We start from the raw sequence: 16850 nt of genomic DNA, 5'->3' as shown, positions 1-16850 counted from the left end.
GCTTTATTAATCTGATTTTTCTAAATGATTTTTTTTTTTTTTTTTTTTAAATCACGGTAATACATTGTGATAAATAGTTAATAAGATCAATGTAAAGTCTGAGTTCAACATCAGCAGGTTTTTTCATTTCAGTTGTGGATACTGTTTATTTCTACGTTCAAGTATAGATACTAATGTAACCAGTATACATTGTAATTTGAAGCATAGTAGAGCACCACTGGTTCAAGATGAAGAATACCTTTTCCACTTGAAATGGAACTATTGTTTCTGTATCAGTAGTGACCTTAAATACATCAGTGCCTCAGTGATTTGTTCTGCTTCTTGATACCTGGGAGCTTCTCAGTACTGATTGTGGAACCGACCATTTCATTTGCAAAGGATCAGAAATAAAAGCTGATTTAGGATAGGGACAGGGTTTGCTTTCATATGCTTCAGAATAAAGAGGAGGATAATTTAGGATGCTGGCTTTACAAAAATGTCCCTGCTGCTGTTGCCAAGAGAGTCTGTGGGCTGTGATTGTGACACCTGCTCCAGTGTCACATGCAGATTTCACACAGGTCTTGGCAAAAACCCACCCAAGTTGGCTCCCACTCTGTGCTCTCCACATTAAGGAGATGAGTACAGGTGGTTGTTGTGCCTGTAGTACCAGAGTCATGGTATGCAATCATTTTAAAAAGCAGTGCTATGAAAGTTTATGGGAAAGCTTTTGGCGTTCTACATGTGCCTGGATCATGTTTGAATTGTGTGTGTGGCAATGGCTTTTTTTAAGGGGCAAGGATTCTGTCATCTACAGGAGTTTTCTCTGGATATCTGAGAGGCTGCTTTTCCTTAAGAGCACATCACACTCTGCTCCTTGCTACAATCCTCCCTGGATATCTGCAGACCCTAGCTGTGAGGTGGCTCACTGCCTTCTCCATCTGTCCATTGCTGCCTTCCAAATGGGGCTCATGACCCTCCTGATGGTCACTTTGGCTTTTGTCTTTCTCTTCTATACAGATAAAGGAAGGGTAAGATAGAAGAGATGAAATAGAGGGGAAAAATCCCCACACTTATAGAAGTATCTTTCAGTCACAGGGGATAACATTGAGCTGATACTATTTGCTTCATGCAAGTGCTGATTCCATTTTGTGTCATCTAAGTAAAGTCTACTTTTGTCCCCTTGTGTATTGTTGGAGCTCTGGCTAAGTCTGGCATCGTCTGGATGAGCTGAAGCCCTTGGACTGAAAAGGAATACAGGCGGATGTCTCTTGCAGCGCACACAACATTTCTCTTTTTGCACGTGCTGAAGGAAACCTTTCTCAGGAAGCACTGATTTCTGTGGCCAGAGTTACAGTTTTGGTAGGCTTGGAAGGATTTAGTTGTAATAGCAGGGGAATAGGCTGAATGATGGCATGACTAGGGTTTTTTTTTGTTTGTTTGTTTTTTTCTTTTATAGTTTTCAGTTACATGGTCTAGCCTAGACAAGTGGCTAATGGGTGGGAATACATTTCTCCTTAAGTTCTTAAACTTGCTGTGGTGTTAATCCTCCATCTACCAGATTAAATTAAAACCATACACATCAAGGAAATAAAACTTGTAAACAGAAAATAAATCTTACAGCTTTGATTACAAAGACCATATATAATTTCAAAGCACAGAAATTTTCTGATGGAGCTGTACAGACTGAATTAGTTTCTGAAGGAACACATTAGAGATAATCTTGAGTTTGATCATGGAAATGTTTGATACTGTATATCCTCCTCTGTCTTTGGACTCTTTCTTATCTACAGATTAGTCCCTCTGTAGAAATTAATCTACCGTGCCTGTTTTGTTTTACCCTTGAAATGTTAGAGGCAAAAGTGGATGAGTAGACAGATCTGAGAAGCTGTAACTGAATGAGTGAGTGACTCATATATATAAATGTAAACTGAATCTTTTGGTTTGACACTGAAGGTTCTCAAAAGTAAGAATCAGATTCCTTGGAGTGTTGCTGCCTCATAATAATACTTCTTTTTGGGATGGCCTGTCTACTTTTATTATTTCCTTGTTTTGGTGGTCTTTCTTATAATATAGTTTTCTGTTTAACTGTAAATTTGCAGGATAAATTCATGAAAATGAATAAATCATGGTTCTATAAATTAATTTTAAATACAATGAGTAGGATTTGACTATTAAAGATGTCTGAAATGCCAAAGAAAATAATAATGTTATAAATGTGTAAAAATTCAAAATAAAAAAAAAGATGACTGACAGATTGCAGTTCTGAGCCATTGCAACCTTTGGTAATATATATGATTCTTCTTCTATGTATAGCAGTGTATTGACATACTTGCTACTAAAGGATTTAAATTTCTGTACCTGAAATGGCAGTACAATCTGGCTTGGTTCTTCAGGTTTCTGCACCATGATATTCCATCTGCACAAATTTTATGTAACTTTTGAGTTTCTATAAAACATTAAAATGTTAAAGCATTTAATCTGTATTCATCACGTGACTATGCCAAGAAAATGCAGTTAAAGACACTCTTATTCACTCTATTGAAAAAAGAATTGTCCTGTTGGTCTCTGCAGACAATGGTAAAGATAAATGGATAGTATTTAGATTTGTTACAGAAGCTCATTCATACTGTTTTTTGCGATGCAGTACTTACACAATATTTTTAGAGTAAATGTTTCTAACACAGATCCAGTAAACTATGAAACATTTCTGTACACTCTAAGAAAGATTGCTGCGATGCATTTGACTTTCTATCATGTGTAAATATTTACCCTTTGGCTTTCTACTGCTTTTTTTTTTTTCAGACATTACCCAAAGCAGTCTTTCACTACAGTGGCTGATACTCCAGAAAATCTACGTCTGAAGCAACAAAGTGAATTGCAGAGTCAGGTAAATCAAATGATTCTTCTGTTTTACTTCTATTGGATTAGCAGCCCCACTTCTCAGTAGTTTTTCTATTGGAAGAAATATCTTTAGGTCAGAATAGCATCACAAAACTCAGGGTTTTATGTCTGTTCTCATAAATGTAATCATATATAGTTGTATATATAAATATATAATCATATAGTTGTAACTCTGTTGACATTACTGAAGTCATTAATTTTTCAGCTGTATGTTTAGTACCTCTTTACATAGTTTTTAAAGTATGAAATCTAATAGCTGAATCCAGAGACGTTCATTTGCCTTAGACGAATGTTATTTTTTAGCTTGCATCAAATTTCAAAGCTGTGTGATTACAAACAGTTAGTTTGTCATCGGCAAACGTTTAGGAGATCTGTCAAAACTGACCTTGCTGAATGATCCATTTATAAATCTAGTATGTCCTGGTGAGCTCAGATATGGTCCATTCTATAAGCCAGATGTGACAAATAAATTATCCATTAAAGCTTACCTATGTTAACGGGACACTGAATTAAACAGGTAAAGAGAAAAGTAAAAATAAAAAAAGGAGATAAAGACAAAAACATTGTATTAGCTTACTGGTATTACACGGTAGGTTTACTACTGTTTGTATTGATATTAATTCCTTAACATCTGGTCTTTCCGTCCTAAAATATCAGTTTTGTATTGTTTGATTTTATGTATGAAACATTGGAAATTATCCTGGCTGTGTGAGACAATTGATAATATAGGATTCATTGTATTTTGTGAAAGTTGGTTTTCTATTACAGTTTTATTCTTAATTTACTTGCAATTTCTCATTATAAATTGACAGTTTCTAGTAATTACTGACAATTAACATAATAAGGTGTGGAGCACAAGACAGACAGGAGGCATAAAGGGCTTTTCTGTTTGGGAACCTCTTTGTAGGTTAATGGGTGAAATCAGAGGAATATTAAAAAAAAAAAAAATCAGCAGATATTTGGCACGATGTATCCATTAAAAAAATTGCTTTTATAATTAGGGCTGTTCTTAAAACTCAAAGAAATTCTTTCATGCTGTAATTCTATCAGAAGGAAAGAGGAGAGTTCTGTAGTCCAGTGTTCTGTGTACATCAGTTAACATCTTGTTGACAGGAATGCATTAGCTATATTTTGTAAAAGTCTGTTTAAAAGAATATAAACTTTGCGTATACTCTTCCTAGTGGTTTGAAAAAAAAATGATTGGATTCAGGAAAATAATACACTTTTTCTACTCTGTCAGTTTTTCACTGTATTACCTTGTGCATCTGTGCACACGTGCATGTATACATGTGAGAAATCACTTTCCCCATCACTTTCCCCATCACTTTCCCTGTTTGAAAGATGCTGACATGTTTTGTGTGAGGAAACTTGTTCTATACTGGTTAAAAAACACCCAACAAGCGTAGTATTTTACAACTGGATAGGCAGTACCTTCATCAATGAGAAACCTGGATTTTGCTTAAGTATAAACTTACTGCAACTATTTGCAAGAAGTGCCATAAAATGCTGTATAAAGTTCTACTTAAAACTTGGAAAGAGGGAGAAACCCATAATTTGTAAAAGGTCCCTCTTTATTAGGTGTTGAAAGTTTGTCAAATACAGTTCTAAACTACATAGATCTATACAGAAGTAATGCCTCCCATTTCTTTCCATGGAAGATACAAAAGCTACACATAGCATAGCACTATTTCAGAGAGCAAATTCTCAGCTACAAAACGATATTTTTCAACAGTAATCACCATTAGCTACACGTTTTCACCAGCTATGAACAAGAGCAAGCATGCTGTGTTCAAAAAGTCTGCTCCAGTGGAGGTGACCCAGTGTTTCATGACTGCTATGATGGCATAATTACTAGGAAAACATTACTCATGCAGTCTGTCTTTCATCAGCCCAAACAGATGGAAGTCAGAAGGTGCTAGATGAAGACTATACCACACTGGTTGATGGATGTGGTAGGACAGTCCAAGCCAAGATTGGTAATGTGCTCCACGGTCTTTAGACTGGTTGGCGTTATCATGTTGCAAGAGACACTGTTTTCTCATCTGGCCTGACTCTGGAAGTTCAAGCATTCAGCATAGTGAGATCTGTGATGTAGTGGTCAGAGTTGATGGTTTGTCTTGATTCCAGGAAATCCAGAAGGCTCATTCCTTTCCTATTCCAAAAGACAGTGCACATCGCTTTACTTTCTGAGAGCTGTGTCTTGAACTTTTTTACTGATGGGGAATTCATGTCACCAGTCCATAACTCCATTTTGTCTCTGGCTTGTAGTGGTGGCACCGCGTCCCTTCACCAGTAATGATGCAATCCAGGAAACTGTCACCTTCAGCCTCGTTCTGGTTCAGCAGGTCCTGACAAACTTGCATATGGTGTTCTTTTTGTTCCTGTGTGAGCATTCATGGGACCCACCTGCAAATTTTGCCATATTCCAATTTTGCCACCATCATTTTCAGCACACTGAAGCTGATCTCAGCTCCATCTGCAGTTTCCTGATCTCAATCTGCTCATTTGCATGGATGAGATGATTGTGATGCTTTTCATTTTGTGATGTGATAGCTGTGCAGGATCACTTGGAATGTGGATTATCATTCATACAGCTGTCACAACTGCTGAAATGCACCACCCCACTGCCTCACTATACTCACATCCACTGTTTGGTCTCCATAAATGTTCAGCAAGTGTTGATGAATGTCAGTAGGTGCAACTTTGTCTACATGGAGGAACTCAATTCCACACCTTTGTTTCATATGCACTTTCATGTCAGATGCCATTCTGTCAGATTGTTGCTCTGCTGTCATCTGTCGCACAGCAACAAAATGTAACAATATTGGTGGGAAGGCTCCACCTCTGCTACCATACCACCAACATCATCCTGCTGTGCCAACACGATGAAATAGGAGGCATTACTTTTGGAGCAGCCCTTGTACAGTGGCATAAATTTATCTACTTGTAGGAAAAGTCATAACATTTTTTAATAATAATTCACTTCCTTGCTGTTGTTTCACACTGTTTTAATGCTGAAATAAAGAAATAAAGATTCCAAGGACCTTCTGTAGTCTAGTTTAAATCTTATAATAAAATTGTAACTTTTGAATAATATCAGTAATATTTTTATGACAGTATAAGTCTGTTCATATCCTGAATCAACCCCATTGACTGTTTTGTCTGTTGCTGTACCACAAGCTTTGCAGAGAAAGTTGCAAGATTCCCAGTTGATACAGATGTTTGATATATAATTTGCTATTGTTCAAGTCTCCTTGGGTCAGTGCTGGGTCCGGTCCTGTTCAACATCTTCATCAATGACCTTGATGAGGGGATAGTGGCCACCCTCAGCAAGTTTGCTGATGATACGAAGTTGGGAGGATTGGCTGACACGCCCGAAGGCTGTGCTGCCATTCAGCGAGACCTGGACAGGCTGGAGAGCTGGGCAGTAAGGAACCAGATGAGGTTTAACAAACGCAAGTGTAGAGTCTTGCACCTAGGGAGGAATAATTGCATGCACCAGTACAGGTTGGGGGATGACCTGCTGGAGAGGAGCTCTGCGGAGAGGGACCTGGGTGTCCTGGTGGACGACAGGTTGGCCATGAGCCAGCAGTGTGCACTTGTGGCCAAAAAGGCCAGTGGCATTCTGGGATGCATTAAAAAGAGCGTGGCCAGCAGGTTGAGGGAGGTGATCCTCCCCCTCTACTCTGCCCTGGTAAGGCCTCATCTGGAGTACTGTGTCCAGTTCTGGGCTCCTCAGTACAAAAAAGACAGGGATCTCTTGGAAAGAGTCCAGCGGAGAGCCACAAAGATGGTGAAGGGCCTGGAGCATCTCCCCTGTGAAGAAAGGCTAAGTGATCTGGGTCTGTTTAGCCTTGAGAAGAGAAGACTGAGAGGGGACCTGATCCAGGTCTATAAATATCTAAGGTGTGGGGGGCAAAGTGGCGAGGCCAGACTGTTTTCAGCAGTGTGCAGAGACAGGACAAGGGGAAATGGCCAGAAACTGGAGCATAGGAAGTTCAGCACCAATGTGCGCAAGAACTTCTTTACGGTGAGGTGACGGAGCACTGGAACAGGCTGCCCAGGGAGGTTGTGGAGTCTCCTTCTCTGGAGATATTCAAGACCCGCCTGGACGCCTACCTGTGTGACCTGGTGTAGGGATCCTGCTTTGGCAGGGGGGTTGGACTCGATGATCTCTGGAGGTCCCTTCCAACCCCTACGATTCTGTGATTCTGTGATTCCTTCTATTTTAGTGTCATACAGTGCAAATAAGTGTGTACATGGTTCAAGAAAAGTATTTCCTATCAAACCAAGTCTGGTTGGTTTGTCCAGTATTCATCAGAGCTTCTTGAATCCTCTGCCAGTGCAGTGATACTCTGGGTCAGAATAAATTCTGTTAGGTAATGTAAAAAAGTAAGTTAACTTCTCAGTAAAAAGAAAAGCTTTTCTACACTAATAGCTGCTTTTTAGGTTCTAAGTAAGCATGTTTCATGCTTTTAGTTCTGAAAAGGCACAACTCTGCATTTATCTGTGGGACTCCAAGCAACTTTTAAAATATCTACAGATTTAGAACTATTGTTTATTTTAACAAGCAAAGCAGGAGGATTGGGTAAAGAAAGCACCATTAAATCTTGTATAATCTGAAAGACGTGTGCATTTGTAAGCTTGTTATTTCAATTTTCATTTAAACAGCAATTGACAACATTTTAAGCTGAAGTGCTGTGTCCTCTATCAAGAATCCATTAAGGTCAGCATCAGGTGCCAACCTGTCATGTTGGCATAACAAGATGAGCAAAACAAACAAAACCAAAATACTGTTCTCTAGAGGAGTCAGTAGAAAATGAATTGCTCTTTAGTACACTTGAAAAATTATGTTGTTAAGAAGTCAAAAGGCAACACCTAAAAGCTTTCCAGAGAATGTTTTCCTTCTATACAATATAATTTTATAGTTTTTGCTTCCATGGGCTTTCATTCGTCTCTGTAGTTTGGAGGAGAGACTGCATTTGTCCATTAGGAGAGGCTGGAAGTTTGTTTTTCCATTCAAGAAAACTCCCCAGTTTGGTATGCCTTATCTCTGATGAAAAATGATGTTTTATGATCTTTTGTCTTCTAAATAAAGAGCAATGTTTCAAACAACAGTTTTCTTTATGCGTCTCTGAAGAAAAATCCCTACCTTTAATTTGTTAGAGGTGTGTTCCTTCATTCCACAGATATTTTCTCTGTGCACTTACAGTACGCTTATCTCAGTTATTTCCTCTCAGCTGTGTATACTTGGGAACTACCTTCATGTTACCTTCTTTGGCTTTCCTTTGTTATTGACACATTTGTTGTGTCCTGAAATTCTTTTCATTTCACAGGTGGAATTACATATCTTTGGATGACGTATTAGATACGATCATAGGCTTATTGAAATAGAAAAGAAGAACGGCTTGCTTAAAACTGAAGTTGTTAAATCTGTTGATTCTTGTCCTGAATACATATCCTGCATTTTTTTTTTTTTAAATATAATTTTGTTTTACAGTTTTGTTTCTGATATCCTTGACTTGTAGTTAAACAGTTTTTAACTAGCTTCTGATGGCAATTTGCTGATCAGACTAATGGAAGTTGCTTATAACTGCTTATAACTGAAATAACTTTTATTACGATGTTGAGGGCTGACTATTCTTTATTTTCTTTTTGGGCTACCTAGTGACTTAAAAATCAGCAGGATAAGCAGTGTGGATAAAAGCAGTAAATTCTCTTTCTTTTTCAGAACCAATCTTACTGCATATATAAGTGTTATAGCACAACTACAGGCTTCATTGCATATGCAAAACAACTGCTTTAGACCATTTCTTTTGTAGTATTTTGTCACTTCTCTGCAAAAAGTCTGCAAAAAATGATCATGGAAAGAACAAATTGGGAAGCAAGTATGAGTGCTTACAAAACATTCATACAAAACTTTTGATAGACTCATGGATGAATGTATGTAAAAATGTCCACCTGCCTAACCAAAATTTCTTCCTATTGATTTGATGATGCAAAAATAAGTGCCAGCAGTGGTTGTGGGATTTTTTTTTCCTTTTTTGCATTGGTGCAAGACCAATATTCATAGTGATTTGGAAAGCTGATATAATTTGGTAGGAGAAAAGCAGAGCTTTAACTATATTTAAGGAAGAACAATAGTATTTGCAGAGATGTGGAAGAAAAACAGTTTTGCTGGTCAGACAATCATTAAGCCTGTAAAATAATCAGTAGCAGGAGAAAAATAATCTTTTCCTGTGTCAAGATGCAGAAACATTAAAGAAAATTACCTTAAATAAGTTGATGTAAAAAAAAAAAAAGTAAGTTTTCTCTTTCTTTTTCAGATGTATATGATGTATAACTGTAAAAAATGAAGAGATAATACATCTAAGTGAAATAGAGATAATTCTTATGCTAGGATGAGACCAGAATGGTCATGATTATTAAATAGAGTATTTACTGAGCAAAAGCACTTCTTAGGATCAATAAAATCAAAAATGAAGCAGATAACCTCTTGTTATACAGTCAGAAATATTAGAAAAGAGACAAAAGAGAGTCACAGAATTTGTAGCTCTTAATTGTAAGTATAGCTGTAGAATTCTTAACTTATCTGCCCTTGCACTGAAATTTTTGTAACTTTTTATTGACAGGGACAGTGAATAAAACCACTGATATTAAGATGTTATCAGAAATGCTATGATTGAAAAGTTATTCACTTAATCTTTTACATTTTAATCATTAAAAAAAATATTTTGCTGAGTGAGGAGGGAATGGGCCATGTAACGTGTTCTTTTTTTCATGAGTTAACAAGTTTCCCTACTGATCCTCTTCAATTTCTTTTCTGCTTTTTATTTTTGGAGCTAGATCTTTTGTTAATTGTTGCTCTCTGCAGTTATGTTGTAGGAAATAGGATGCTGTGATTCTTGTTAGCTATGTTTTTCACTCATTACTGTGTGGAATTTAAACTGCAGTGAGGGAAAAATGCTTGCTTTACAGAGGATTAAGATCAAGAACAGAACAGTTTTCATAAGTGAGTCATCCAGGGACTGCAATTTAGATGCTGAGGATACTTCTATACTGATACCTAGAAAAGGATCAGAAAGAAATCAGTTGTGCTGAAAAGTCTTATGTACTGGTTTATGTCCTGTTGTGAGTGGCTTGTTCCACTTAGAGTGATCTGGTTGCCACTCAAAGCACAGAGCACTGAATCTTGGTACTGGGTTTATGTAATGCACCTCTGAATATAATGGATATCTATCTTTTTGTATTTGAAATAGTGTGAGGGCTGTATCCCAGCTCACTAGTACTTGTAAAGCATGAAGTTGAGTTTCCAGAAAATGTGATGGCACTTGGGGTGCTTCAGGGTCACTATGTGGAAGGGCTCTGCAGGCCAACTGGAGTGGGATGGTGTATGGGACCTGCTGAGTCACGGCCTGAACCTCTGATTAATCACCTGAGGCGAGCAATGAGTCAGCCCTGGGAGCACAGGTGAAAGCAATTCACCTGTGCTGCAGGAAGGGGTGGAGCCTGGCTCCACCTCTCCTAGACCCATTTAAGAGCTGACTACCAGTGGGGAAGGATCTCTCTCTCTTCGGAAGATCCACTCCACTGGAGTTTCCTGAGCGAGCCCACGGCATAGGTAAGCATCCTATTTATTCTCTTTGTCTCGCTGTGCCTAACTCTCTTGCTTATTTCATTATTATAACATCTTAATATTATTTGATTATATAATATTCCTTTATATAGTTTTCATTGATTATACAGATGGGTGCAAGTCTGTCTGCACTGCCCCTCAGGAATGGCCCCTCTGCACTGAGCTCTGCTTGGTCGTACCTTGTGTACATGTCCTTATTCCCAGTTGTTCTTTAGCAGAGCAAGAGAATAAACTCAGTGCTGTGGGGAACCAGGGTGCCAGTACTGAGTTCACTCCCTTACGCTCTCTTATTTAGCGCAGCTGTTGTAAAATGAAAGTCTGTAACAGCTGGGAAATGAGTCCACATCACCTTTTCTTTTCTTTCTGGTCTTCGGATATTTGTCTTTCATGAGCTGCCCTGTTTTAATCACAAGGGGTCCATGTAGAGTCATTTCCTATTGATGCTGCTGCCTTTTTTTTCCTGAAACACTTCATTCTTATTGTGGTCAGCAAGGAGAAAGTCGACAAGAAGGGTGACGGTCTAGAAGGGAGTACTGGTAATCAGCATTAACGGTAGAAGCCTGCCTTTACTTATTCACCCTACAATGAAAAAGGAATTTTCAGGAAGATGCTTTTAACCAGTTCGCCAAGTTAGGAGAACTTGTTTTATTTTCTTTTATATTGCCACTGTCACCCTCCAGAATGTTCTTGGTCTTTGCCCTAGACTTCCATTTGTGTAATGGAGGAATAAATTGTCTTTTTTTTTTCTTCCACAGTATGTAATTGTGGGTGGCGTATTTGATAATTTGTGAGTGGTGTATAAGCATTTTTGTTAATATCCTTTTATCCAAAGTAAAAGCTTAATTTTTATTTTTATTTTTATTTTTTTTTCCAGCGTGAAATTGTAGCATTTCTTCATAGATCAAAACACCGGATTAACCCATTTGGCATTTTCACATTGCAACAATTAATGGATTCCATTTAGTTCCTCATTTTAGAGTCATGTCTTTTCAAAGGTACTGACCTGTTTCTTACCAAAGCATGAAACTAGTCATCTATCTTACTATAAATAACCAATTTTTTTCTGTTCGTCATTTGCAATTTCTTCACAAACTTCAGAGACACTGGACTGAGACTTTTTAGGGGCAAGGTTAATTTTTCTCTTCATTTTTTCTTGTCCTTATTCTCATGGCCTTACATTAATGTGTTCAAAGGATATGATTAAGGGCTATATTTGTCTTAATTGTATTGGTTCTTGAAAATGTTTTGAAGTTGGTCCTTCTTCCCTTGTGAAGTTACTTTCCTCAAGAAAATACCACTTCTGTTCCTCGGGCACTATTTTTTTTTTCCTGCCAATGCTAGAAACATCCTGTCAGTTTTGCTAGTTCAAGGAATTCTTGAATATGCTCATTGCTCAGGGTTGTGCTGATTTGCAGATATCCATGCTTCCCTTTTATGTGAGAAATCAAATTGATAGCATTCATGTGTACCTGAGTTTACCAGTAGATTGAGTGATCGAATTGTACTTTAACATTCCTCAAGAACCTGCCTCAAATCCATGTTTATTTCATAGCTGAATAATTTTGTTGTGGCATGCAATAAACTTGTTGCATATCTATTGTGATATCTAGAATTATAGAACAGAAGTTTTATGAGTGTGGTTATATTTATTTGGTGCTGTTATTGTTTTTTTTCCCATAGAGTGCACACACTCTTAGATCTATATTAGAAAAAAAAAAAGAAAAAATATTGATTTACCCACGTGATAATCTGCCATGTATGTCTGTTTCTCAAGAGCCTTAAGAAGTGTGTTTTGTTTAGCAGTTACTTGCCTCTGCTAAAGCATTTTAGCTTGTTAGGGGTATCTATATTACAGATGAGAATTACTGATTTTCTTTACACTTTTTTCCCCCTAGTTGTAACACAAAAAGTCTATCCAGATGCATATCTTTGTTTTCTGCAAAACATCTGTTGCCACTGTGTGCACTGGTAACAGAGCTGTACCCCTCAACTCCACTATTAATTCTGTATTTTTTGTCAACATTCGTTCCGTAGATTTCATTAACAAAATGACCAGCAACATTGCTTAACTGGGGAAGTCCAAGGATGATGAGAGTGTCATGCTTTTTCAATTAAAGTCTTACAAATTACAAGTTTTAAGCAAATGAAAAGATAGCTTTAGCCACAGTGGAGGAATTTAAAAAATTAACAAACAAAATTTTTCTTTCTCCATGCTCCTCATTAAAATGCTGTAGGTGACTCCAGGATTTTACATGGTTGCAGAAAGGGATTGTCTATTTCTTCAAGATGCATTTTTTCCACTTTGAAGCTTTGTGGAGCTTTCTGTCTGTCTGTCCCTCTTTGCTTTTTTGTTCTAGATTTTTTCCAATGCACTGTAGGCTGAGCTCTCTGTTAGTGACGCAAAGAACACTTGTAATATGCTGAGTGCAATTGTGAGAAGGCAAAGAAAGGTACCACCAGACAGGCTTAGGCTCAAGGCCAAGACAGCATATGGAGCAGAAATGGCATTATGCTGGCCTTATAGAATATTGAGAAGAAGAAAGGCAGGAGAGTTCCTGGGTAGTCCTACCCCTTGACCCCCATAAAAAGACAAGTGTGTTCGTCAGCATTTCAGTTGGTCATTTTTCTGATGCTTAGGTTACTTATTGATGGGGCTGTTTTAGATCCAAGAAATATATTGTCCTTCTGATTTATTCTCAGATGGTACAGGGACCATTCAGAGTTCAATGATTTCTTGTAACTGCTGCCTTGCAGGATGGATTGAGGTCTATTTGGGGTGATGGTTTGTCAGGTAGTGCTATGCTTGCAGGAGATTATGTTGATTGGCTTTCAAGTGAAAGGGTCATGAAAGAAAAGGAAACCAGGACCAGGTCAGGAAAGAAAAAGACCAGGATTAGTCTAATGTTTAACCTTATCCAAAAGAAAGTGACTGGAGAAAAATACTAAATGCTCTAATTGCACTGAACATTAGAGATTTGAAAATACTTAAGGATTTTTTTATTTTTTTTTCTCGGGGGTAGGAGGAAAGTAAAACCTGCCTGGAGCAGTTTTTTACTTTTTTTTCTGATAGCTTAATAGACTGTAAATGTTGAAGGGCAAAACACATAAGCTGTTTAAATTAAAAAATGCCTTTGCCTGCTGCCTCTTATGTTACTGTGGCACTGCATGCTCAGAACAGAAATCCAACTGAAAAACACTAATTTGATAATTAGGGCCAATGTGTAAATATTTTGTATTTGTATAAACTTACAATTCAGTTTGATTTTAAATTTGGACCCTCATGTACAAATGTTTCTGTTTGGTAAGTGCATTCTAAATCTCTTGCGAATTCAAAGTAGTCACATTTCACTTGAAGGAAAATAATTTTACCAGGTGAAATTAAGCATCATTATCTTTTTTTTCTTTTTTTTTCCTTTTTTTTTCAAGAAGACTAGGCAAATTGCTCCAAGGGTTTAAAAGGAAATATACAGATCGTAGAAATAGAATAGCTCAGGCTAGAAAAGACCTTCAAGATCATCAAGTCCAACCTCAACCACCATACTACCCTAACTCTAATAACCACTGCTAAATCATGTTCCTGAGCACCACATCCAAATGGTTTATAGAATCATAGGATATAGCCTTTATATATCAATAACTGTGCTTGTTTTTCCAGTATATGATGACTTAGTAATGTTGTAATATAATTATCATAAATAATTTGTTTTTTGAACTTAAATGTGATTGCAAGGTAAGAAGAATAATACAAATTGCTGAATCCTGCCAAGGAGGGAGTAACAGTGATAAGGTTATTGAGCAGGGCATGCTCCAGCTTCTATCAGTAAGACTGGGATACAGGGCTTCGTTTGATCAAAGTAAGTTGTTTTGATTACTGTGTAAGAAGGGAATCAGGAAGTCAAGTAAGAGTGTATATAAATTGATTTGTGACTTTCTGCTTTTGGCCTGTGGATCGAGCGAGGATGCTGATTCTATGCCTTGTGAACACTGGCCTTTGCAACTAGCCTGAGCCTGCAATCACTCCTAATGGAGTAACATAAACAGTGGAGCCTCATGGTGCTGCTACCAGTGTCTCCAAGGTGACAACTCCTACTACAATAGAAACTACTTTTCCACCTTTTAACTTCAGCTGACTCACTCAGTTAATTCTCTCCTTTTCCAGTGTCACAACCTATCTTGTAGTTTGTAAGCCCAGCTATTTCTTTTGGCCTTTGCTCCTCCTTCAGGTTAACTCTGTTAGGCATTCTAGGCTGCCAGGTTCTGATATGAGGTGATTTGTTGTTTTAATGCAAGAATTTGGGGTCCCCTCAGTAATACATGAACTGAGTAACCAGGAACTGGAATATTTTGAAATGGGTAACACCAACCAGAAACAAACCTGTCACCATGAGAGGCTGTCAGCAGGGTGCTTGCCCAGAGCCAGCAGCTTCTGAGTGAAGTGGAGGGATGGGGAAATGAGACCAAAAGAGAGGGACCAAGGTTAGATGCTGTTCTTAAGGCAGAGCCTCAGTTCAGGCTGAGACAGACTTCTGTTTGAGCACATAGAGAGCTGTGTTGTGTGGAACACATGGCTGTCATGCACACTGTGTGAGTTATAGTTACAAATGCGCATCTATCAGTGATGGATTAAATTAACAGTTGAAAAATCTTTAAATTTTTGTACTGTTCAGACATTGTCCTTCTGGTGTCTGAGATGTACCTGGATGGATCAGGACATCTTAAATAAGTTGTAAGAACTGCTCCCCTAGAAAGGTCTGTTTCTGTCCATTAACATGAAGAAAGTGTCAGATGACTGTTTCGGCTAAAGCATTCCAACTTAGGGTGAAATCCAATGTCTCTTTACATGGAAGGCTGTATCTGAGTACTAGCTGACACAATAATCAGCAACTCTAGCTTTGCGTAGGGCTGTAGTCAGATGTAAGAACAAAATATTGAACAGAGAGAAGGCACATGAGAAAAGCACATCTGCTAACCTGAACCGGCAAGTAGTGAAGAGTTATGCTTGTCATCTTATTTTATAGACCCTGTAGAACATTCTTGTTCTCAAAAATATGGTAAGGGGACTCAACCAAGAATTTTTTGGTTGATGTTTTACCTCTGCTGCATCCTCCTGTTCAGAAAGGATGGGAAGAAATTTCCTGGTGACCGCAGTTATTGAAGTTATTTATTTCAAATAGAAGCACAGAACATGCGGAAACATGCAGTCTCTACTCTCCCTCTTTCTGAAGCAAGGCTCCCACCTGCTTCTGGTGAGTTGAAGAATGGCTCTTTATAAATGTTCTTAACAGGCTTCTCTGTTTATTTTTTTCTTTTGACTATGCTTAATGGCAAGTGATTTGACATCAATTCCAGGAGCATTTAAGTGTTTCTGATTCATCACTTCTGTCCATTTTTAAGAAAACTGTGTTTCTCTAGTTAAGAGTTTATGTACATTGGGGAATTCTTCATTAATTTTGCTACTAAGCTCTCTGGAGCCATTTGGGTTTTATATCTCCCTGATGGATGAAGGACGTCTAGATCAGATGTGCAGAGATTACAGAAATATGACTTTTGTTTTGGCAATAGCAAACAATTCTAGTGATTAACATTTTTATTTTATTGCTCTTCTGAGAAACCTGGTTATTTAATTCGCTCATTATGACTCTGATCAAATTTTTGTCTGTTCTTATAAGCTTTAAATGGGTAGAGGTGTTAAAGATCTACTGAAGAAACGTTACAGAGCTCAACATTACCAAAACACAAAGCGTTGGCTTTGTGACTAGCCACATAATTAGGAAAATGTAGGCTAAGATAGTATGAGAGATTAGGAATATCTTCACATATAGTGAGAAAGTGACAACTGATCACTGTTTATTAGTTTATACTTACTGGTTGAAAGGCTGATTTGTGAATTACTAAATTTTTTTTATATGCTATAAATTACAAATTCAAAACATTGTTAGAATGGATTTTCTTTTTTCATACTGTTGGCCTAGAAGTAGAAAATGGTGGTGGTTCAAAAGCTGAAGAAATGCTTTAGAATTTGGATGCTTAACTTTTTGAAAACAAATGGAAGAAATCTCAAGAGGAAAAAAGAAAGACTTAAAACTGACATATTTTCAGGTTTTCAGATTTCACTCCTCAATCTTTTTTATACTTGTGTTAGAAAATATGAGAATATTTCACTCATCTCTGTTCAAGAGTCATGGAATATTTAACTATTTTCCACTCAGTATGAACTAACAGCTTCCGGGTAGCTTCTCTACTCTCCCTTCTCATATCCAATAGAAATGGAGAAAAAAATGACAGGTAAAATCTGTTTCCCTGAACAAACCTCAAATCGAGAACACTGAGAATT

At 37.6% G+C, this 16850-nt stretch overlaps 1 protein-coding gene across 2 annotated transcripts in view; it reads left to right on the top strand.

Annotated features, from left to right (window-relative positions):
• Positions 1–16850, top strand: part of NEBL (nebulette) — a 246448-nt gene that overhangs the window by 69811 nt on the left and 159787 nt on the right. For both annotated transcript variants that reach the window (XM_090142925.1, XM_031614513.2), the window contains exon 3: positions 2782–2866. In XM_090142925.1, the coding sequence (XP_089999051.1) occupies positions 2782–2866 (85 nt within the window). The remainder of the gene's footprint in view (positions 1–2781; positions 2867–16850) is intronic.

Source organism: Phasianus colchicus, chromosome 6 (genome assembly GCF_987193195.1).
Source record: "Phasianus colchicus chromosome 6, bPhaCol1.hap1.1, whole genome shotgun sequence".
Lineage (NCBI taxonomy): Eukaryota > Metazoa > Chordata > Aves > Galliformes > Phasianidae > Phasianus > Phasianus colchicus.
The sequence above is the reverse complement of the archived record's forward strand: the minus strand, read 5'-3'. Positions and strand labels throughout refer to the sequence as shown.